The sequence below is a fragment of the Salvia hispanica genome, chromosome 3, assembly GCF_029641045.1.
Source record: "Salvia hispanica isolate PSC_SH4W2 chromosome 3, Shi_PSC_v1, whole genome shotgun sequence".
NCBI classification, from domain to species: Eukaryota; Viridiplantae; Streptophyta; class Magnoliopsida; order Lamiales; family Lamiaceae; genus Salvia; species Salvia hispanica.
This window is the reverse complement of record NC_142694.1, coordinates 25439168-25462007: the sequence shown is the minus strand read 5'-3', so window position 1 is coordinate 25462007 and position 22840 is coordinate 25439168. Positions and strand designations below refer to the sequence as shown.

Genomic DNA, 22840 nt, shown 5'->3' with positions numbered 1-22840 from the left:
ATGGATATCAGAATTTTACCAAAAAGGGTTTTTTGTGAGTCCCATTTTCCTAATTTTGTAAAAAAACTAATCTTTTCTGGGGGTTGTGTATTCTGCTCTGGATATTTAGGAATATTTTAGCTGCGGTTATTTGTTTGTCAAACCTTGATTTATTTTGTGGAGACTAAGTTGACTCATATTGCTGAAATTGAGCTGTGTTTATGTTAGAAATTATATAACTTTTGGTCCTTTTTAGTGAATGAATTCATGATCAAACTTGATTTTGCTTTATGAAGACAAAGTTGCTGAAATTGAGCTTGTTATGTCAAAATTAACCAATTTTACTCTTGTTAGTAAATGTTCTAATGATCAAACTTGTGACTGTTTGAAATTGATCATTGCTGCTCCATCTAAGTTGTGTGTGAGATCTCTTTGTGAAATCTTGATTTGGGATATTTCTGATTTTGAGCTGTGTTGTGTCAAAATGAATCAACTTTACTCTTGTTAGTCAATGTTCGATGATCAAACTTGTTGACTGTTTGAAAGCATCATTGTTCTACTCCTGATTTGTGTGTAGTTTTAAATTCTCTGTCAAATCTTTATTTGGAGCATTGCTAAATTTGGGTGGTGTTATGTCAAAATTGATCAACTTAGCTCTTGTTAGTAAATGAATTATTGACCAAACTTGTTGACAGTAGAAAGCATCATTGTTCTGCTTATCTAAGTTTTGTGTGTGTGTTGAAATTCTTTATCAATGTTGTTTTGTTTCATGTAGACAAAGTAGGCTTTATTCTTTTTGGTAAACAAAATCATACAATCTAACTTGTCTTCACCTTCACATAATCAAACATGTGTGTGCGTGAATTGTAAGGGAGCATTCAAAGAATTTCAAATCAGAAGACATGCAAGCACGAATCGAAGGGAAGAATTGCGTTGTGACGGGGGCGAATTCTGGCATTGGCTATGCAACTGCAGAGGGCCTAGCTGAACGGTTCGACTTTCTTGCAATATATCTTCCATTCTCCACTGCCATATCATACAAATCTCACATGCCTTGTTTTTTCGTTTTCTGAAGTGGAGCAACGGTGTATATAGTGTGCCAGAGCAAGGAGAGGGGCGAGGCCGCACGGTCAAAGATACAGTCTGCAATGGGCAATAAGAATGTCCATTTGGAGTAAGTGAGGTGGAGATGGCGCGACATCAGAAATTCTGCACGCCAAGATGCAGAGGAGCAAGGATGGAGGAGGGTTAGGGTGACTTTTCATTTCAAAAAGTGGGGGCAACCATGTCTTCACAATGTAATATGCCTACCACACATTGTAATAACTAATAATGGAGTTCTACCAAACACCCTACTAATAAGGATTACTTATGTAAATACATGGGATGAACATTAATCTAAGAACTTGAGGAAATGCCGTAAACACTATCAAACGAGCCCTTAGATCTATTTTATACTGAACTTATATGATTTTGAGGACAAATTAGTATATTATGAATTACGCCAAACCTGATTATCCGAAACAAAATAAAATTATTAGTTGAATCATTGAATGATAAAATGCGCCGAAATCTGGGCCCGGTTTGCCTAACATACTATTTTTGTCCACAAAATAAGTTTTGTAGTACTGTATATCCATTTTTGGCCCGAATACAAAATAAGTTTGTATCTATTTTTATAAAAAATTTCAAATGAGAGAAATCTCATTTTTCACTAATAAATATTATTTTAACATTTTTTTATTCATCTATATTTTATCAATTTTGTATTCTCTCCATTTCATACAAGTTCATACATTTTTTTAGCACAATATTTAGGAAAATTACTATTTGAAGGTTAAGTGGAAAAAGTAAAAAAAAAAATTATGAAAAAGAATAAAGTATCAGAAAAAGAAGAATAAAGTAGATTAAAATAAAGTTTTTTTATCAAAATTGAATAATGCAAGTAGCTTTGAATGGTTGAAAATGGAATAGTGAGCATTGAGCAAAGTACTAGTTTGAAACGGAAAAAAGTGAGTATTAAAACTCGTGGATTATAATCTGTGTCTAACAATATATTTTGGACGGAGGCAATATTTTTTTGATGACAGTGCACAATAAATTTTGAAAGTTTGAACCTATTAAATGATGTAATAATGGGCAAACCGCCTTTCAAACAGAATACAGTACATTTTCTGAAATCTTTCATACTGAATAAATTTATTTGGATAAAATCGGGTAAACGTCCACGTAAGGGACACGTCATCGGAAAATAAAACAAGAAAAACGCAGCAACACCACGTATCAAAAAGTTACAGTTTATTTGTCGCGTGTATAATCATGGCTTCTGCAGCCTTTATCCAGACGACAAGAATCGACGTCGTTGCGTTTGCAGTTGCACACACCTCATTTTGATTCTCTCCCTTTTGTCAATCCCTATTCTCCTTCCACATTTCTCTCCATCTCTTCTTTGATTTCGTATCACTCCTCGCCTATTTTTGGGAATTTCTTAAAAATTTGAAAAATTAAACTAAAAATAGGAGCAGATTACCGATTGCGATGCAAAGGGCTGTTGACACTGTTCTAGCTGTAACAAAAGAGTGAGTCGTATTTCCCCCTTTTTCCCTCGTTTCACGCGCCCTACTGATTTTTAAAATCGTTATTTGTATGATTAATTTGGGGCTGGGTTTCGCCCATGAATATGATTAATTTGTTTATGTTTGTAGAATTATGTTGATTATCATTAGATTTGATTTGTGGTAATTTGAGCATATACGGTAATTAGCTGGCTTTTGGAGGGATGTCTATGAAGACAGAGTTAGTAGTAATTGAGTCAGATTTACATAACGGATCAGGAGCTGCTTGTGCAGGATTATGTGGCCAAATTAACATGAACTAGTCTTGTTTGTTAAAAGAGTTGGATTTTTATTTTTTTTTAATTTAAAATTTTTTTTTTTTTTGGGGGGGATTAGCTAATTGGATTGCATTACTGGAAACCAAACTCTGTTTGTTTGTTCTTAATATTGAGTTGAGGCAGTATATGCACATCCGAATATCGAAATGGAGCTATTTTATGTTCACTGGCGGCAGAGAATGGTTAGACGTGAATGTGAGGATAATGAAATGTCCGATTAAGTAGATGCCTTTTATTTTCGGAGTATGTGGAAATACGAAGTCTTTAAGTATCACCTGATGAAATACGAAGTATGTAAAGGTATCTATAAGTTCTATGCATATGCGTTCAGGACAAATTTGTGATTTTATCAAGTGGGGTATTTGTGCAGTAGGGCATGCATAACGACATTATTGCAGCACGTTACTTCCAGAAAATCCTTCATACTAGTACATGAAGTATGATATATCTTCGGTTTCTTTGTGAACGAGTTCCAGACCACAAACTATTGAATAAGTGAATTTGGTTGTTCTGTACCTCTTCCCGCTTTACAAGATTTACAATATGTCAGCAAGTACCATCTAGAGAGTGTTGAAGTGATTCTAAAGCTTTCATACATTTTATGATGATTCTTTACTTCGCCATTTGTTATCCTTTACACCTGAGAGATGTTACACTTTTTAATTCTTTTACTTGTTGATATAATTTTTAGGTCGGTAAAGACGTTCACCTATGAATCTCTGCACAATATTGTAAGACTGATAAATGGAGTGTCAGCACTTTTATTGTCTATTTTGCCTGGGAAGGCTTCCATTCTTGAAGGCATTCATGGTTGGGAGCTTAGGCCAACTTTCCGTGGACCTCGACTTCCTCGTTGGATGGAAAAGTAAGTTTCATTTCTTTCAATATAAAATCATTAATGAACTGCAGTAGTTACTCTGAATGATTATCCAGCTTTTATGTCTAATGTCTTTCAAATTTAGCAGATTTATTCATTATTATGTTCAGCATTGCCCTGAAGATGATAACATCATATATGTTCTTCTGCTGATAGTCCTGAATGTGCAGTCAAAGTCTGAATAGATGATTGAAATGAAGGATATTCCTTTTCAGCTAATGTACTAAGATAGTGATGTGACTGCATTCTGCATAATTTTTCCACTCATTTTAAATGTATGGGGCTGACATATTTCAAAATTAAGCACAAACCTGCTTAGTTCGAGATTTTCGTGTATCTTTGTTGGGATTGCATTTTGGTGCATCTTTTGAAATTTAATATAAGGAATTTCAAATTTTACTCGACACGGACAATAAATATCACTTATGTCTGAGTTGGAAACTTGGTACCCACCCTTGTCTGTCACTAGATGAATTTTTGTAAATAATCCTTGCTTGACATGAACAATGATTTGAATGTGTGCAGTGGCGTATCGTCTTTCAATCAATTCATTCATGAATTTTCTGTTGATTCTGACACGTCCTCAAGTGTTGATTATTCATCCGATGGAGAAGATTGTGATATTTATCCTCCGTCTCCTCTGTCACAAAGTTCCCGATTCTCACGAGAAAGTAGTTTTACGAAACAGAATAGAAGTTGGATATGGTGGATAGGATGTATAATCTCATGGGCTTTGTTTCCCGTGAAATTACTTTTTGCCCTGCCACTATATATCATTAATTCAGCTTTGCCTTCTTCTAATGCCCCGAGGAGTTCAGGAAACAATCCTTCAGTTGCACAATCTCCTAGAAGACTGCAAAGTCTAAAGGATCATTTTGTTCAACGGGCCACTGATCGCAGACATGGCGTCGTTGAGGTATGTTACAATGCTCATTTGCATAATCTTTTCCCAAGATGATGATGGAACGTTGCCACAGTTGTTTTCAGTTTCTTGAGTTCCTGGTATACAATACCCAAAGTGGTATACTAAACAGTCTCTATTTTGAGCATTGATGTTGTGATTTCTGTTCTTAAACTGCCTTTCCTTGATTAAATCCCGTGATGCTTGTCTATTATCTACAACTCAACAGGAATGTGAAATATAAGGTTGCTTGACTGAATTACATATGTACATCTGTTCCTCTTCTTTTTATTATCTGGCTGGCTCTCAACCCATTGATTAATTAACTAGAACTTAACGAAAATGTGATATAAGAGGGCCAACTGATTGACATACATAAATTTATATCTCATCCTTTTCTTGTTAGTTCCTCAACCTCATAGGGTGTAATATGTGCTTGACATCAGAAACGATAACAAAAAATGGTAACATGATACATTTCTTATTGTGGGACCCTGAGTTTACTGTACTATATCTTGATTGCAATTACATTACAAAAAGTATGCCACATTAATATCTTGTTTATTTTTAGGATCTCCACCTAGCAATTGAGTTTTCTATAGAATCTGCATTTGATTATGTTCACAAGGTGGCCCATAGCATTCTATCTCCAGCAGATACCTTGGGAAGTGTATGCCGGTGGTTCTTATCCAAACTCAGTTTTCAAAACGACATTCCTTCTGAGGATTTTGTCTCTTCTTGCCCCACTACTGTTCTGTCAGATAAGGATCCAGCTCCTTCAGAAAGGAAATCATCTTTCAACCTCAATACAGATGCCAGGACATGTCAAGATGTCATAACGGAGCTTGGGTATGAGAACATGACCTAATGTTATCTTTTCTGTGGTCATTTCCTCTCCCATATGAACAATCTAAATGGTGTTGTGTGTTGAGGCTCCAGTTTCGTAGGGATATGCTGAACGTTTTATCATTTATGTTAGAAATAAGTGCATGTGCATTGAGGTCATGCTGTGTAGTTTTTTCCATATGGATCTTGAACTTTTGGTGGTTTGCCACTTCAGATCAAACCCCCTTCCCCTGCCCTATGTTCTATCTTCTCTAGTTTTCAAAAGTCGTCACTGCTCCTTGTGAAAACTATATGTTAATCCGTATATTTTTTTGTTAGGGTTCAAGTTATCAGCGTTGAAGGGCAAAATAATTCTTATCTATCTAAGAGTTCTTTTTTCTTTTTATGTTTTAGGTATCCTTATGAAGCTATCCGTGTAGTTACAACTGATGGCTATGTACTTCTTCTGGAAAGAATTCCAAGGTTTGTGAGCAAAACACATGATCAGTTGTCTAGTTCACTTTTTGTTTTATTGCGATTTATATCAGAAGCAGTTTGCTGTTCCACTCCGAGAAAGGAAATTAAAAATTGCAATTTGATGTTTGTAAACTTAATGCAGGAGAGATTCACGAAAAGTTGTCTATCTGCAGCATGGAATATTAGATTCATCTATGGGGTAAGTTTTTGATATAGATCAATCAGGGTGGTATTTTATAGTGAACAATACTTGTTTTGACCTGTAAAGTCTTCTAATTATTTTGCACATCTTATATAGTAATGTGTTGTGCATTTGATAATCGTGCTCATGTTAATTTTTTATCCTTCAAATAATTTTATCATCCTTTACCCATATTCTGACACTAGTAGATAAATTTACAGTTGGGTGTCAAATGGTGTTGTCGGTTCTCCTGCTTTTGCAGCCTATGATCAAGGTTCGTATAATATACCAATAGCCAAACCCGGTTCTTGAACATATCTAGTGCAAGCATAATCCTTGATAGTGATTTTGCCCCCTCTTATATGCAGGTTATGATGTTTTTCTTGGAAATTTACGGGGATTGGTTTCAAGAGAACATATTGACAAGAATATCTCATCACGGCAGTAAGTGCTACCTATTTGTGGCACACTAATTAATAATGATAAAAAAAGGGACTGGTCACAATTTATTGATCAGATAATCACATAGAGTAAGTTTGTGATAAGCTCCAGCAGTATCTGGGTAATAAAGATTGTTCTATTTCCGGTAGATGGTCTTTGCCAATTCACTTTAATTCCATATTGTATCTGCATTACTCCTTCTATATCCAGTCTTCCAATGTGGGCAGTTCAATTCAATGTTTATGAGGGCAGGGGTTACTCAGTTGAAGTGGTTGTTACTTTTGTTTAAACTCTTAATAAATATATCTAGGTGGAAAGAGCCAAAAAAATTTTGCAAGTTGAAATCTCCTTGCTGATGCTAGGATTTGGTTCGGAAGGAACCTACTGGCATGGAACATGGATTTGTGTGGTTCCCATTCTCCAATCCCACAAATTAGGCACCATTCTGCCTCGAATAGCTTTAAGATCTAAGAGTACCTGCATATGGAAGTATAATCATTGTAGGTACTTCATATGTTGCATTTGTTCGTACCAAACTAAGTTGTGAAGGCAAAAATAAAAAAGAGAACAACTGTGTCTCGTGGAAAAACACTAATAAGTAGCGCCCATTAGTTATGTTTACCACTGATTGAAGTTGGTATCCCATATTGAAATATGCTTTTTCTTTTTCTGTTTCCATCATAAAAGAATATTACTAGAGTACTACCATTCAAATTGTATACTTGTATACTTTCCCATTATGGAAAGCTTCAGAGTTTATTATGTCTCATACCCTTTTTGGAGGGTTGTCCTTATCAGGTTACATATTCTATAACACTCCTGATTAAACCATATTCTATAACACTCCTGATTAAACTAAATTTGTGCAGATATTGGAATTACTCGATTAATGAGCATGGGACTCAAGATATACCAGCAATGGTAGAGAAGATACACGACATTAAGATTTCTGAATTGAAGTCTAACCAATCTGATCCCGAGGAAGAAAGTAACAACGATCAACCTTACAAGCTTTGTGCAATTTGTCACAGCCTAGGAGGAGCTGCCATTCTGATATATGCTATAACTCGTCGGATAGAGGAAAAGCCCCATAGACTGTCCAGAATGATCCTACTCTCACCAGCTGGCTTTCACCATGATTCTACAGTTGTATTCACAGTATCGGAGTTCCTGTTTTTTCTGCTTGCTCCTCTATTAGCACCTATCTTGCCAGCCTTCTACATTCCCACTAGGTTTTTCCGTATGCTGCTAAATAAGTTGGCTCGCGACTTCCACAACTTACCTGCCGTCGGGGGACTGGTACAGACACTCATGAGTTACGTCGTGGGTGGGGACAGCTCAAACTGGGTAGGGGTTTTAGGTCTACCACACTACAATATGAACGACATGCCAGGCGTCGCCTTCCGGGTGGCACTGCATCTGGCGCAGATGAAGCGCTCCAAGAAGTTTGCAATGTTCGACTATGGCAGTCCCGCTGCGAATATGGAGGTGTATGGTTCCCCAGAGCCGTTGGACCTGGGGGAGTACTACAGCTTGATCGATATCCCCGTCGATCTCGTGGCCGGGAGGAAGGACAGGGTGATCAAGCCATCCATGGTGAGGAACCACTACAAGTTGATGAAGGATGCAGGAGTGGAGGTTTCCTTCAGTGAGTTTGAGTACGCGCACCTGGACTTCACGTTCTCTCACTGCGAGGAGCTCTTGTCCTACGTGATGTCGCGTCTGCTGCTGGTGGGCCCGCCCTCAAAACAGATGCAGAGGCCTAAATCTGTCAAGGGGAAGAGAAAAGATCTGCAGGTGAAAACAGGCAAATGAACAGGTGAGAGCTGGTTTTTCGAAGCGATTTCTGTATGAAATGTTCGATGGTCAACCTATGTAAATACATAGAGAGAGACTAGTTTTAGGAGTGGTTGGTGGTGTTGTGAGAGAAATGTGAAGCCATCTTAGGTCTTCAGTATACCCTTGTCTACTTTTTTTCTTCTCAAACTTTTTTTCTGGGATTAGAGGAGTTAGGGACTGGGTTTGGTGTGGACCTATCAGCAAGCACCTCTAGTTTGTGTACTATCATGTCAAGTGTGTTGTCTCATGTATGTAACTTTAAAGCTCCGAATTTTCATTAGATGATGTTCAAGTTGTGCAATTTATGTTGTTACTATACAGTCTATACTATTTGTGTGTTCGATGATAATATGATGGGGATATATTTTATCTTCGTCTCATTAATCCTTTGGTCAGTGAATCAAAGATCAAAACCCTCTCTTTAATTGCTACTATAAAAGGCAACTATAATTTACGATTATTAAAAATACTCAAATAATTACCGAACTAAAACTAGCTAAACACCCAAGTTTAAACTTGAATCTTGTTAGACTTCTATTTCTATGAAAGCATGGTAAATAATAATCCAACGTCTAACTTCCAAAACTTGATAGTCTACTCAAGAATCCCTCGAAACCAGATACAACTCTCAAGTTATTTACTATCTATCTTTTCAACTGAACTCAGAGTTTAAGATGCATCTTAATTCGTCACAAAATGTTCATAAAAATATTATATTTTCTTTTTATTTTGGGTCATCTACCAAAGTTAATCATTATCTATTTATAGTAAATAAGGTGGATCCCATTTTTGTCTAACAACCCTTTTTTTCTGTTTTATTCTCTTATTTTATCAATTTTAAATTTTAAATTTTGTTAAGATTTTTTTTTATGGACAGAGATAGTAGTATATAATCTTTAATTGTTTGTGTCTATACAAAGTAAAATATGGGTACAACCGTACAACAATCAAAACCTAAAATATAGTAACATGAGCAACAAAAAATCAGTAAGGCCCATTGAATTCGGCCCAATAAGAGTCTCAATTTATAAGAGCCATTGTCCTCTTGTTCTAAACCTCTTTCATTTCTGTTTGCTTTGCCTCGTTGCATAGCAATTACAGAAACCCTAGCCCTCCTCCCATCCTTACTCCGGCGAAAGCGGCGGCGGAATACTTCATGCTTGTAGCGCTCCTTGCAGATTTTTGATTAACGCATGTATGTTTTGTCTCTACCTCTCTAATTTTCTCCACAGAGGATTATGCATTTCTTGTTTACGAGTCCTCTTTTGAGGCGTCCAATAGTCGAACTAAGCTGAATGCTTTAACTCGAACTTGCTGCTTTGATTCATTACGTCATGTATTTATGTTTTGTAGTAGTATTTTTTTTCTGCTATATGTTTAAATTGATTTTTGGTAGTTAAATGAGTCCGTAGCTTATTCTTGATATATATTTTGTGTGAATAGTGATGGATATGAATTCTGGGAAAGGCATGCTTTTGATTACCTACTCTGAAGAGATTGTGGATGGTGAGCCAATTATAGTTTGCTCCAATAGCCTTCCAATCAAGGTGCATCGAGAACCAGCGGGACATGCCTTCCATGATGCTGCTCTTAAGCTATCAGGCCACTTTGTGGAGGTGGATGACAAAGATGATGGCAAGACGGTTTCCGAAGAGAAAGAGTCTGTTTATGTACAGTCATCGGATCCTTACAGCAGTAAAGGAAAGAAGAAACCTGGCAGTGATCCAAAGCAGCAAGATCATTATGCTTTGTTGGGGTTGAGTCATTTGAGGTATTTGGCTACTGAAGATCAGATAAGGAAAAGTTATCGTGAGGCTGCCCTGAGACATCATCCTGACAAGCAGGCTGCTCTTTTGCTCCTCGAGAAAACAGAAGATGCGAAGCAGGCAAAGAAGGATGAGATAGAGAGTCTTTTCAAGGGCATTCAGGAAGCGTATGAGGTGTTGATTGACCCAGTCAGGAGAAGAATCTATGACTCCACAGATGAGTTTGATGATGAAATTCCTGGTGATTGTGCACCTCAGGATTTCTTCAAGGTTTATGGACCCGCCTTCTTAAGAAATGGACGCTGGTCTGTTAACCAGGCTGTCCCACCTTTGGGAGATGATAAAACCACAATCAAAGAAGTGGACAGCTTCTATGATTTTTGGTATTCATTCAAGAGCTGGAGGGAGTTTCCGCATGCTGATGAGTTTGATCTCGAGCAAGCTGAGTCCCGTGATCACAAAAGGTGGATGGAAAGGCAAAATGCAAAACTCTCTGAGAAGGCAAGGAAAGAAGAATATGCGCGTATACGCACGCTTGTTGATAATGCCTACAAACGGGACCCAAGAATTTTGAGAAGAAAAGATGAACTGAAAGCTGAGAAAGTAAGGAAGAAGGAGGCCAAGATCTTGGCCAAGAAAATGCAGGAGGAAGAAGCAGCTAGAATTGTTGAAGAGGAGAAGAAACGGAAAGAGGAGGAGGAGAAAAGGGCTGCTGAAGCTGCTTCAAATCAGAAAAAAATCAAGGAGAAAGAAAAGAAGCTCCTTCGCAAAGAAAAGACCCGTCTTCGAACACTTGCAGCACCTATTTTATCCCAGCGTTTGTTTGGTCTTACTGATGATGACATTGAAAGTCTTTGCTCATCTTTTGATAAAGATCAGCTCAAAAGTCTCTGCGATCGGATGGATGGAAAGGAAGCGGTTGAGAGTGCAAATCTTCTAGCCGAGTGTCTCAACTCTGATCAGAAATTGAAAGATGTGAAGGAAGTTGAGAAAAATCCAAAGCCGAATGGCTCTGTACCTGTGAATGGGCAGGTTGCTTATAGCAGCTATGAGAAAAAGGAAAAGCCTTGGACTAAAGAAGAGATTGATCTTTTAAGAAAGGGAATGTTGAAATTTCCTAAAGGAACTTCTCGAAGGTGGGAAGTGATTTCAGAATATATTGGTACCGGGAGGTCTGTGGAAGAGATTCTCAAGGCTACAAAAACAGTACTTCTTCAGAAGCCAGATTCTGCTAAGGCATTTGACTCCTTCCTTGAGAAAAGGAAGCCTACGCCCACGATAGTATCTCCTCTCACAACTAGGGAGGAGGTTAAGGGCACACCCATTAACATTGATGAGAGTCAATCTTCGGCTCCTGATAATTTGCCAGTGTCTTCAGATCATAGTGTAAACACCCTGAGCTCTGAAGACAGCACTGCTGCAAATGGAGTGTCTTCAGGTGCAGACCAAGATTCATGGTCCGTTGTTCAGGAAAGAGCTTTGGTTCAAGCTCTCAAAACCTTCCCAAAGGATACTAACCAGCGCTGGGAACGAGTCGCAGCTGCAGTTCCTGGGAAAACTGTGGCGCAATGTAAGAAGAAAATTACTGCGATGAAGGACAGTTTCAGGAGCAACAATGTGGCAGACAGAGGCACTGAGGACTCGAAGGACTCATCCAGTCAGAAGGAGGAAGCTACCAAGGTCTCAGCTGACAGTGAAGCTAATGTTAACGACGTATCATCTAGTTCCGATGCAGACATATGGTCTGATGTCCAGGAGAAAGCATTGGTCCAAGCGCTGAAAACTTTCCCGAAAGACACTAACCAGAGATGGGAGCGCATTGCTGCAGCAGTGCCTGGGAAAACAGTCAATCACTGTAAGAAAAAGTTTGCATCTCTAAAAGAGAACTTCAGGAGCAAGAAAACTGCAGTTTAGGCTTACAATTATGTTATTATTGGTTGGGGGAGATTGAGGGTCTTGGGGGCTCCAGGCTGTCCGATGTTTACACGGCCATGATTGTGGAAGCAGCTTCTCTTACATCTTCCTACAACTGTGATTGTTGTCATTTCATACGGTAACAGAAACTTCTTATTTTGCATATGAAGCAATTTTGTAAGAGCTGAGAGAGTTAATTATGTGTCTTTTTTGTTCTCAATTCTTTATTTTTCTTCAAATTACTATAGAGCATTGCACTTTTATTTATGGTTCTTGAGATATTTCATATATTTATCTGTTGAGTCTATAATATGAATCTCTGTTTATCGTCACATTATATGGGTTATAAAAACAGTGGGATGAATAAAGATCCTTTTAAACGACACTCTCTTCAATCTAACATCAGTTTCCTGGATTTTGCAATTACTAAGGCAAGGAAGATCTGTTATTTACATATAAAAAGAATGTGGAAAAAACATTTTTCTACGTACACTTTCCCCTTTTGTAAGAGCCTCTACTGTTAGATTCTCTCTGGCCTCGTATGCTTTTTTAAGCAACTGGGGCAAAATTGTGCTCTACAAGTTAGGCCAGAACAGTTGTTTAGTTTTTCTTAGCCATTAATTCATGGGTGGTGGTGGAGGAGGCGGCATGGGACAGCCGACCGGAAGAGCATAAGGTGGGTGGTGGTGAGGGTGTTGGTGGATGTGGTGGTGATGCCCGGTTGGCATCATTACGGGAGTGCCGACTGCAGATGCCATTTGACGGCCGGGAGGAACAGCCACTGGCTGCCCCACTGGCGTTCCACCGTACATGCCTAATCCATGCATGTTTGGCCTCTGATGAGGCTTCATTATGGCTGGTGGTGGCGGATGGGCGTGTTGGCCGGTTATAAGCGGTGGCGGCAGGTTGGCTGATGATGGGTTGTCGCCGCCACTGACGCTGGTGATGTCGTGGATGCTGGACCTCCTCCGGTCCCTGTTCATGGAGTTCAAACGGATGAAATACTTCTGAGCATGGCTTGCCACTTGTGTTGGAGTTCTTGAAATCACAAAGTTTCTTGAAATGCTCCTCCAATCCCCCTTCCCAAACTTGTCCAATCCCAGTAAAAATAGCCTGCAGCATCCAACAAATAAGGTCGGTGTAAGTTTATTTATTTTAACTTTTTACTGATTTCTGGTATAATACATTATTGGAAAAGTACCTGTGCTCTTCTTCGGTCCATGGAATACCCTTGCGCCGTTCTTGGTCGGAACGGCTGGAGCCTCCACCACCCTTGGGCGGCTCGACTGGGGAGAAGCTAGAGTTCGAAAAGGGCTTTTCGTTGTGATGAAAGGGGTCCTTATAAGTAGTGGTGGATGTTAATGAAGATGAAACTGCTGCAGTGGTGGGATTGTAATCAGGCAATGGCACATTCCCAGCTTCAATGGCAGCAACATCTTCAATCAGAAGCAGGTAGTGATGCTTCAATTCTAAAATGCTTTTAGTGGGGACCATAGAAGCAATCTTGGTCCAGCTCTGCTCCCTGCATTCCTCCTTCCAGTGCATCGCAATGCCATTCTCGAACGCCTTTTCCTCTTCCCTGCTCCACCCGGCCCCCGACCAACCTCTACTCGTTCCCGACATTTGTGTGTGTGTATATATATGTATGTGTGTTTATGTATGTGTATGTTGAGAGCTGAAGAATAGTTGAAGAGTGGGAGTTGCAGGGATAAGGAGAGGTGGAGGAATAAGAGTGGGTGCAGGATAAGAATGGTGGGTAGCAATGAATTTAATTAATGGAAGAGGAGGACCACCTGTGACTAGTGAGGCTCAAAGGGATGGGTACCTTTGTCATATACATTACAAAATCATTGCATTTCTACTGCTAATCTATGTTTCTTCTATACTTTCTTTTAATATTTACTAGTAGACTAGTAGTAATTCTCTATTGCTAATTTCATTTGATGGCTCTCTAGAAGAGACTGCAGTCATATACTTTATCTATTTCCAAATAAGAATCTCATGCCCATTAAAACATGTAGTAGTAAACTCATATAAAAAATAAACAAGACAATTTACTCACTTAAATAACATTGGAGAGTGAAAATATTAAACAAAATGTAGGAGTAGTAAATACTCCCTCCGTTTTTTAAAATTAGCAACTATTTTTATTTTGAGCCATTCTTTAAAATTAAAAACTTTTGAATTTTTCTATTTTAGGACATAGACCTCATAATCCACTAATTCTACTTTCATTATTTTCTTTATTCTTCTCTTTTACTTTACTCATTTTTACTTTTATTTTTCCTATTTTATCAATTTTTCTAATTTACTTTACCTATTGTACATTAAAATCTGTGCTATAAATGTTTCTATTTTTTTTAGTTCAACCACTCGTATTGGAGGCCACATAGAACTGCAATGATTGATGAGGGTCACAATGATTTGGAGTTTGACGCGCCTATCCAATGCGCGTGTGTTCCACCAGAGAGAGAGAGGTGTTAGATACTAGTGGTGTGGATTACTAATGAAAAGTTTCTACTTTTAAGATTAATTCATTTTCTGGTTTTTGTAATCTACCTAAATTAACAAAAACTTCACTTTAATTGTAATTTGTAATACTACGTTGTAAGGGTATGTTGGAATTTGGAATTATTAATACCGGATGATATATACAAGAAGAAATTTCTCTCAATAAGATTTCTTAGAATAATGGTAAATATATTTAATTTATTTTCATAATTTCTGCCCTCAATTAAAGTCGAAGAGTTATTGTTGGTTGTTTGTGTGTGTCCCTCTCAACAAAGGAACAAGCAGCCGCAGTTTGGGCTTCCAACTTTGTTGTAAAAATATTTTAATACTCGGAATAGAATAAAGTACAAAATCCACCATATCGATTTCATATCCTCTTGTGAGAAAACTTTTAACAGTCTAGATTTAAACTTTTCTTTTTAGTGGAAAGAAGTTTCAAGATTTTTCAGTAGTTGGTAAGTTCAATCAAAATTTTAAATATAAAAATTCAAGGAGAATAGCAAACTCAATGACAATTGGTCAAAATAAAATTTCAAGAATATTTCACCACTATTATTAATCAAGTAGTACTTGGATAAAGAAAATAAACTAATTTCACAACAAAAGTAGGAAGAAAACACAAAGCATCATATATAGAAATAAGAAAATTAAACATGAACCTAGTCTACCAATATTAGACATTACTTTCTCCATTCAACTTGAAATTTCCGCAGCCATTCCAGAGAACTGAGAAGAAATCCTCAGCTGAGGCCTACCGTAAAACCATCCTAAATCAACATTGAAGACACATTGCTCTTCCATTGAAGAGCTATTTATAAACTACTAAGTACTGACGACCGACTCTCAAGGACGACTCCTAATCCTAAACCTAACTCTGTTAGGATCATCGACTGCACAGACACGAAAGGAATACTAGGACAATCTGCAGGGATTGCAGAGAACGATAGGAATACAAGGGTGATCTTGCAAGGAAAATTACACAAGAAACATGGCATAGGCAAATAGAAAACATGTAATAACTACTAAAACTATCACTGGCAGGAAATGGATGGGGGAGTAACACCATAATCAAACGGCATACACATAGACAAGACAAGACAAGAAAATAAACCAGAAATGGCTACCCTGATAGACCTCATGCATCAATTAAGGAGAGTCTGAATAAATATCTGCTTCTAATAACAAACACAAGACTTGGAGAGGTTGTTGATAGGCTCCAGATATATGATGATGAGATCATGCAAGCTTGAAAGTAGGCTAAATTTCTAACATCGTTTGTTCCTATCTTACAAGTCTCTTGGTCTTATTATTCAGTCTTTTACGAACTTATTGCTAAATTAATCTTGGTATCTATAGGGCTACCCATGAGTCATAAGGTAGTGTAAATGAAACTCTCAACAGGAAAATTCATTGAAATTAAATAGTGAAGAACAAGGGAATGCATATAAAATAATGGTTAATGTTACATACTATGTGTATAGTCAAATCTCTGTTACGACCAACAATAACATGACATTTACAAAGTGCAACCTCGAACATTTTATATGTTTCCTTATCTTTACAAGTTTATATGCATAATATTGATTGATAATGCCAAATTAAGTTTTCAAATCTCTGTTACGACCAACAATAACATGACATTTACAAAGTGCAACCTCGAACATTTTATATGTTTCCTTATCTTTACAAGTTTATATGCATAATATTGATTGATAATGCCAAATTAAGTTTTCAAATCTCAATTGTTAGGATAAACAAGCAGGCAAAAATGGATATCTACTCTTACTGCTGATCTCTTTGAATTTGCAGCTTAGTCCATGTCATAGCCTAAATAAACCCTACTCCAGGAGTAAATTAGATCTCAAACCTCAAAGGTACATTAGAATCACAATGGGAGACTGGGTAGAATAAGAATCCATATAACATCCAATCGAGACTGGAGCTAATAATCAGACATATGAATTCACAAAGTTCTTTCTCTCATCATCTAACCTGTTAAAACCAGCTCTTTTTCAGAATTTTGTGGCCTTGAACAGTATTTCTTGAGATTTTTGCCTCAGTCTCATCTGAAAAATTCATAAGGGAATCAAAAAATGAAAGATATCCAATAACTGGTGCTTTGAGTGTATTAAAGGGACTAGTTTTAGAAGTAGCTTACCGAACAGAGCGTCAATAATTTGCGCAATACCAGTAACAGAGCGAGGTATAAGATTTTAGATTTGTGAATTGCACATCCAACATTCTGCATGTAAACTGGGTCAAGCACAGATAAAGTGGCATTATGAGACTTGGGACTATGGATTGCGTGTCATCTTGATGACACGGAGGACAAAACACCGTCTGATGGATGAGTATGTTCAGGAAGCCCAGAGTTCTCATGGGTTTCTTGTAGAAGAGATGCCCTATCTGGGTTCATAATCAGAAGCTGCTGCATGTCTTTGGGTAGCATATTGAAAACTATTTGTAGATCTTTCTTTAACTTGTTACAGACTGCTTCTGAATCTTCATTTTCTCTTCCATACTGCCATGGAAATAATTTCAGTTAATGGAGCACATAGACACACAGACTGATGACATACAAACAAACAACTGCCACTGATAACAGTAAAACTTGTGTTGATAAGATAAAAGCTGCAGCTATGAATGATTAAAGATGCAATCTGGGCTTCCTTGTGTGAAAACCATCAGGCTAATAACCCGTAGGCTGTTATCACGTACAAATTTTACTCTATAAACTAAGAGAGGAGTTGTTGAGCAAAGGGGGAGCTGATTAGAAAACTGATTAATCTTGCAACATCTCAACTTGCAAATCAAGAAGGAATTAACTATCTTAAGTTTGTGAAGTATGTGACTTTTTGTCATGATATTCTTCAAGGTCGTGTACTATGCCTAAATTTCGAAAGTTACACAGGATATAATGCTTAGGGAAGTTTAACACCCGAGCCCATAAAGCAGGGTCCCAACAGTGTACAACTCCACAACTGACTAGCAAGGACTTGACATCCATTATATCTGAGTTGCTATGAGAGTCCATAGAATCCACATATAAACATAAAACATTAAACATTCTCCTTTGCAGAAAGAGAAAAAATCATGTTCGTGTAAGATCCTCGTTATCTTTTATAGTTCATACAAAGATGCATATAGAATCATTGAGGCAATAAAACTTATCCATGATAATCAGCATTTTTCTTGTGACTGTTTGAGCAGAAGGAATCCAAGTCCATTATGTACATATAAATGTATAGATATTATATAGGATGTCAGACCATAACACTAGATCTTATCCACATAAATAGAGTTGAATCAACTGAAGAATAAGGAGAAGCAAGGAGCAATTCATTGAATAGATATTTCTGTGTTTTTGAACTAATCACACCACATGCATTTCACTAAATCACTACTGCCATGAAATACTGCACAAATTAATTTATAAGAATACACATTTAAAAAGAACTTGCCTGCATTTCTCCATAAAGGTGCCTCTCAATTGCATTGAAGGAATCAACAGTTTCCAACTCTGACATTTTACTTATTAACTGATGTATATTGGTCTTGACTCTAGCTTGCCTCCACAATTTATATTGTTCTTGCTCAGCAACAGCACGTTTTCTTCGGAACCAAGGGAGAAAATTATACCCTTTTAGAAACTGCCTGCATTAATCAGAACATATCAGTTTCTTTAGGAAATATCAACAAAAGAGTGTTAGCGAACTAAGTTAGATCACTCAATAACCTAGAATATTCAGTTAGGAATATAACATCTGGAAGTCAATGCAACTATAAGCTAACCCCACAAGATAGAATGGGAAAAGTAGAGAAAAGGAGATATGATGAACGTAACAGGACAGCAGAAAATTCATTACCAAGGTAGTCCAAAAATAACAGGTATTTGCAAATGCAAGAAGCGACTTAAGAAAGTCCCTTGACAGAGAATCATTTGTGAAGAATCCACATATTGTTTATTTGTTTCAAAAGAGTACAGATCATTGCAGCATTAGTAGCTAAACTTTTATGGCAACAGAGCTTGCATCTATAGGCATGACCAGGGCCAAGAAGGCATTGTGGAAACTTCTTAAGTCAGACAATAGATAAGTACCAACAGATAGAAGATGCCTCAGCTATGCTAGTTGGGAATAGTGCATAGGAAGGTGCATAATAACAGAACAGTGGACAAAATAAACAGTTATGGAGTTTAAATTTTGGTAGCTTACACTTTCTATTCTATAGATGATTTTAGAACAGTCAATGGACTGATGTGCAGGTTGCCAAGAGAAAAGGCATTAACTGAAACAAGTGATTTGAGTGGAAGAACTAAGCAATACCTGTAAAGATCCAGCCAATTTGACTTCATCCGTTTCAACAAAAACTTTCCAGGACCTCTTGCAGACAAACTCTCCAAGAACTCCTCAGCATTGAATGTGGGTAAAGGAGGGGGATCGGCAAATGGGGACGATGTTTCTGAAGGTGTACTTGGTCTAAAATATGGACCAAAAGGAGCCAAGAAGTTAGTCGTCAACTCCAAAAAATGGCGACGTAGTATATCATTGTTGACAACCGACATCGACTCCTCAACCCTGGGAGACAGTCCAGCATCAATAAGTCTGTTCAGGATAGATGTATCTGGCTTTGTCACTCCAGCATAATTCGTCCATACAGCTTCTTTGTGCTCTGTCATTAGACACAGAGGACCATCTCTCTTCAGCTTCACAGCATTCAAGAAGTTTGCAGGGGTAAACCTCTTCAAAGAAACATTTTGACCAGGCGGAGTTCCTGCAGCTGTCTTAGAACCAAAAGGATGGCGACTAGAATTTGAAGCGGGATTTCCAACTGAAATTATGTGAGGCATATTACGCAGTGCCTTTAAGAAGAAAAGGTTTGTCACACCTAGAATCATTGGAGGAAAAGAGGAACCCTGAGGAAGAGAGTTCAAACTGGCAAATTCTGGGTCATGAATGGTAAAGTAGGGTCTGAAATCAACACTCAAAAGAAGTGGGGCAACCAAGCTAACTAGACCAGAAACAGCTTCAGAACACTGGGGAGGTGTTGGTGCTATTATTAAGATGGGTTCCCCCAAAAGTAGAAGTTCCCACAGCTTCCAAAGTTGCAGTAAGAGTCCACGAAATGTACCAAAAAGATCTGAGTCGTGAAATAGGCCCTGAGGAACTGATAGATTTGAGGGGAGAAGAGGAGCAAGTGAGGAAGCAGAGTCCTCGAAAAGTCCACTATTTGAAGTCAAACAATGAGAAGGTGGCAGATTCACTTTTAGTGATGCATTCCCAATAGGAAGTTCCATTAGTTGACCAGGCACAGGTGTTGGCCACTTCGATACATAAGCAGCAATGTAATTAAGTGCCTTGCTTCCAATGTCAAAGTACAATGGCCCCATAATTTGTAATAAAGGTCTAAACACACTCGTGTATGGACTGTAAGAAAGAATAACCACAGATTTTTGCTCACCTCCACGCTTTAGTCTCTCATCATGTCTCTGTCTATTAAACACAAAGCCATACAAGAATCGGGAGTTATAGCTGATGTGGTTCTTACCTATTGGCTTCTGGGGAGATATTTTATTATCTACTACTTCAACGATCTCTGTAGATGCTACACTCGAAGCTTGAAGGTTTCTCGCTCTCTTTGTGCGGAAAAAGAATATACAATCATGGATACTTGAGCGATTATGATGCTGTGAAACTGAATCCGGGAAAGAATTAAAAGAGACTTCAAGCTCCTCACTTTGGGTAAGACAGCCAGGAGGATAACACTCCTCAATTAGCTGACCCTGCTCAAGATCAAACCTGATGATGCAAAATGCAGCCACCCATTGCTGCAAAGATTTTTCGTCAACTTCTGGTGCAGGCTCTGACTTCAGAGAAAATGATGGTGACCGGCTCATCTCAAGATCACTAAAAAAACACTAGACACCAATCATATAAACTCCACATCCCCTTTCCACAAAGAAAAGGAAAGTGACGGTAGCTGCCAATAAGGAAATAGCACAGAATCTGCACTCCAAACTGTGCACCAACAGAACCTACACAGATGTTTCCAAACTTAGTTAAATGGGCAGTAGCAGAACACGGGCATGAACACAAGTAAAACTTGAGGGTACAGTAAAAAACATGAAATCATGTCTCATATTATCTAGATTCTAAATGAACAGATTAACACAATTCACTACAAGCTGTGATGCCAGCTCAAGGTACAATATCTTCACTTTTAGATGAAGAATAGCTGAAAAAATTCAATGTTTTCTGACATTCGTTGACTGACAATCTAGCCAGGATTTGACACTCTTGAATTCCAACAAAACATTATTAAAATTTTGACTTTAACTACCGTTTTCCCACAAAAATGCATCCTTGGCGAATTCAACAGAGCTCACAATGCCTTGTCTACAAATTACTGTTTAATTAAACAACGAAAACATCAAGGGCTCAGCAAATGCAATATGTATACCGAAGAACAATTCATTGTAAAATAAAATAAGAGAGAGAGAGGGATTCGAATTGTGCGGAATGTAAATAAAAGGGGTTCCTTTATTCCACAATTACTACCTGAATTGTGCAGAAACCCAGAAGCTGAAATGCAGAAGCAGCTCGGATCTGCCAAAAAAGGAGAGATTCGAAAAGAAAAACTGTCTTCTTGTTGTGGGATTTGCTAAAAAACGAACGAGAAAATGTGGGTTGGAATTATTAGCGCTGATTTTATCTTTAACTTGGAATAAGAGAGTGCCCTGCTTCTGTGCGTTTCTGAAAGCGCAGCCGACTTGAAATGGATACAAATTCCAGCTTATTTAGCTGCGTTGCTCAGATTTTGGCCTTCTATCTCGCCCCCTCTTCTTCTTGGTAGTAGTAATTTTTAAGACACAAAGAGGGGAATTCATAAAAAATTACCAATAATTAAACAAATACAAATACTATTAGACGTTACCGTAAAATTAACCTTTTTTTTATAGAATCTATAATATTTTTTCTGTATAATTGTATAGAACAATACTCCTTCCGTCCCCGATTAGGCCATCCGCATCCCTGTCTCTTATCCGTCTCTTAACCGTCTCATCTCTTCACTATTCATGAGCCTCACTGTACTTTTCACTCCATCTCTTAACTAAAAGACAACACTTGCATCCCTCCATCTCTTAACCATCTCATCCCTTAACTATTCATTCAATTTCATTTTTTTTAATTCCAACAAATTCAATTAATAAAAACACACTTCATTAAATAAAATAAAAATTACAATTTAAAAGCCTAAAAAATTAAAAATACATAATTAAAATCATAAAAAAAAACACACCATTAAAAAAATTTGAGTGAGAATAGAGAGTTTTTTTTATGGTGGATAATTTGTGGGAATGATTTGGTATTTATAGAAGTGATTGGAGGCTTTAAAAAAATTGAAAAAAAATTACAAATTTGAAAAAAACGTCTATAAACGGCTAGTATAATTTTTAGAATTTTTTTATATATATTTTTTTAATTTTTGAATTTTTTTCTGATTTAAAAAAAAATCAATTTTAACGGATATAAACGACGCCCACTCGCGGGTCGGCGAGTGGGCGTCACGCACGAACCACAGCTCACCACGTCGCCAAGACGCATGGCGAGACGTCTCGAGGCCGGTCTCTTCGGAAGGAGACACGGGACGAGATGTCCCGTCTCGTTGAGACGAGATGGAGGCCGCATCGCCGTCTCGATGCGGTCTTGTCTCTTCGAGACGAGATAGAGCCCGCATCGAGACGCGATGCAGATGCTCTTAAGAGTCACACTTTTCCATTTCGATATGTTCCCAATTAAGTGGCACACTTCATTTTTATTATAAATAGTAAGTAGGTCTCACATTCCACTAATTCAGTTCATTCATATTTTATTATAAAACTAATATAAAAAAATGGATCTCACATTCCACTAACTTTTTCAACCAACTTTTCTTTACAATTCTTAAAACTCGTGTCCGATTAAATTGAGACTTTTAATCGGAGACGAAGGGAGTATTTTGTTTGGTATGTTGTAGACTTGTAGCCAATGCAATGATCAGAAAAGGTTGTGATTTAATCAGTTCTGTATATATAATTATATACTGTATTATACACATTCCATCAACACTCAGTTCATTAGCAAGTAGAGGAGAATTTAGCACAACTTTTTTGGTTACCTAACAACAAATGTCGATTTTACTTTTTTAGTCTTTGTTGTCTTTTAGAAGCCTAAAATTATGCACTTATAAATTAATA

General features: G+C 37.6%; 4 protein-coding genes across 6 annotated transcripts; 2 read left to right on the top strand and 2 right to left on the bottom strand.

The window, feature by feature from the left end:
* The first annotated feature begins 2282 nt into the window (after positions 1–2282).
* On the top strand, positions 2283–8714 carry LOC125213318 (uncharacterized). Of its 3 annotated transcripts, none has more exons than XM_048113792.2 (9): positions 2283–2558; positions 3564–3737; positions 4275–4665; positions 5279–5499; positions 5890–5958; positions 6095–6151; positions 6355–6407; positions 6502–6577; positions 7444–8714. In XM_048113792.2, the coding sequence occupies exons 1-9, from the start codon at positions 2518–2520 to the stop codon at positions 8387–8389; spliced, it is 2028 nt and encodes a 675-aa protein (XP_047969749.1). In that variant the 5' UTR covers positions 2283–2517; the 3' UTR covers positions 8390–8714. The 3 variants fall into 3 exon arrangements, with proteins under 3 accessions (XP_047969749.1, XP_047969752.1, XP_047969748.1); XM_048113795.2 differs by having other exon boundaries at positions 2284–2558; positions 4568–4665; positions 5222–5499; XM_048113791.2 differs by having other exon boundaries at positions 2284–2558; positions 5222–5499.
* Positions 8715–9467: 753 nt separating this feature from the next.
* On the top strand, positions 9468–12313 carry LOC125210837 (uncharacterized). Its single transcript, XM_048110441.2, has 2 exons — positions 9468–9608; positions 9857–12313. The coding sequence occupies exon 2, from the start codon at positions 9859–9861 to the stop codon at positions 12091–12093; it is 2235 nt and encodes a 744-aa protein (XP_047966398.1). The 5' UTR covers positions 9468–9608; positions 9857–9858; the 3' UTR covers positions 12094–12313.
* Positions 12314–12516: 203 nt separating this feature from the next.
* On the bottom strand, positions 12517–13922 carry LOC125210838 (transcription factor SRM1-like). The gene is made up of 2 exons (XM_048110442.2): positions 13295–13922; positions 12517–13206 (listed from the first exon to the last, which is right to left on the bottom strand). The coding sequence occupies exons 1-2, from the start codon at positions 13714–13716 to the stop codon at positions 12711–12713; spliced, it is 918 nt and encodes a 305-aa protein (XP_047966399.1). The 5' UTR covers positions 13717–13922; the 3' UTR covers positions 12517–12710.
* Positions 13923–16393: 2471 nt separating this feature from the next.
* On the bottom strand, positions 16394–21477 carry LOC125215079 (uncharacterized). Its single transcript, XM_048116387.2, has 5 exons — positions 21162–21477; positions 18930–20638; positions 18066–18258; positions 16763–17125; positions 16394–16670 (listed from the first exon to the last, which is right to left on the bottom strand). The coding sequence occupies exons 2-4, from the start codon at positions 20498–20500 to the stop codon at positions 16913–16915; spliced, it is 1977 nt and encodes a 658-aa protein (XP_047972344.1). The 5' UTR covers positions 20501–20638; positions 21162–21477; the 3' UTR covers positions 16394–16670; positions 16763–16912.
* Positions 21478–22840: the final 1363 nt, after the last annotated feature.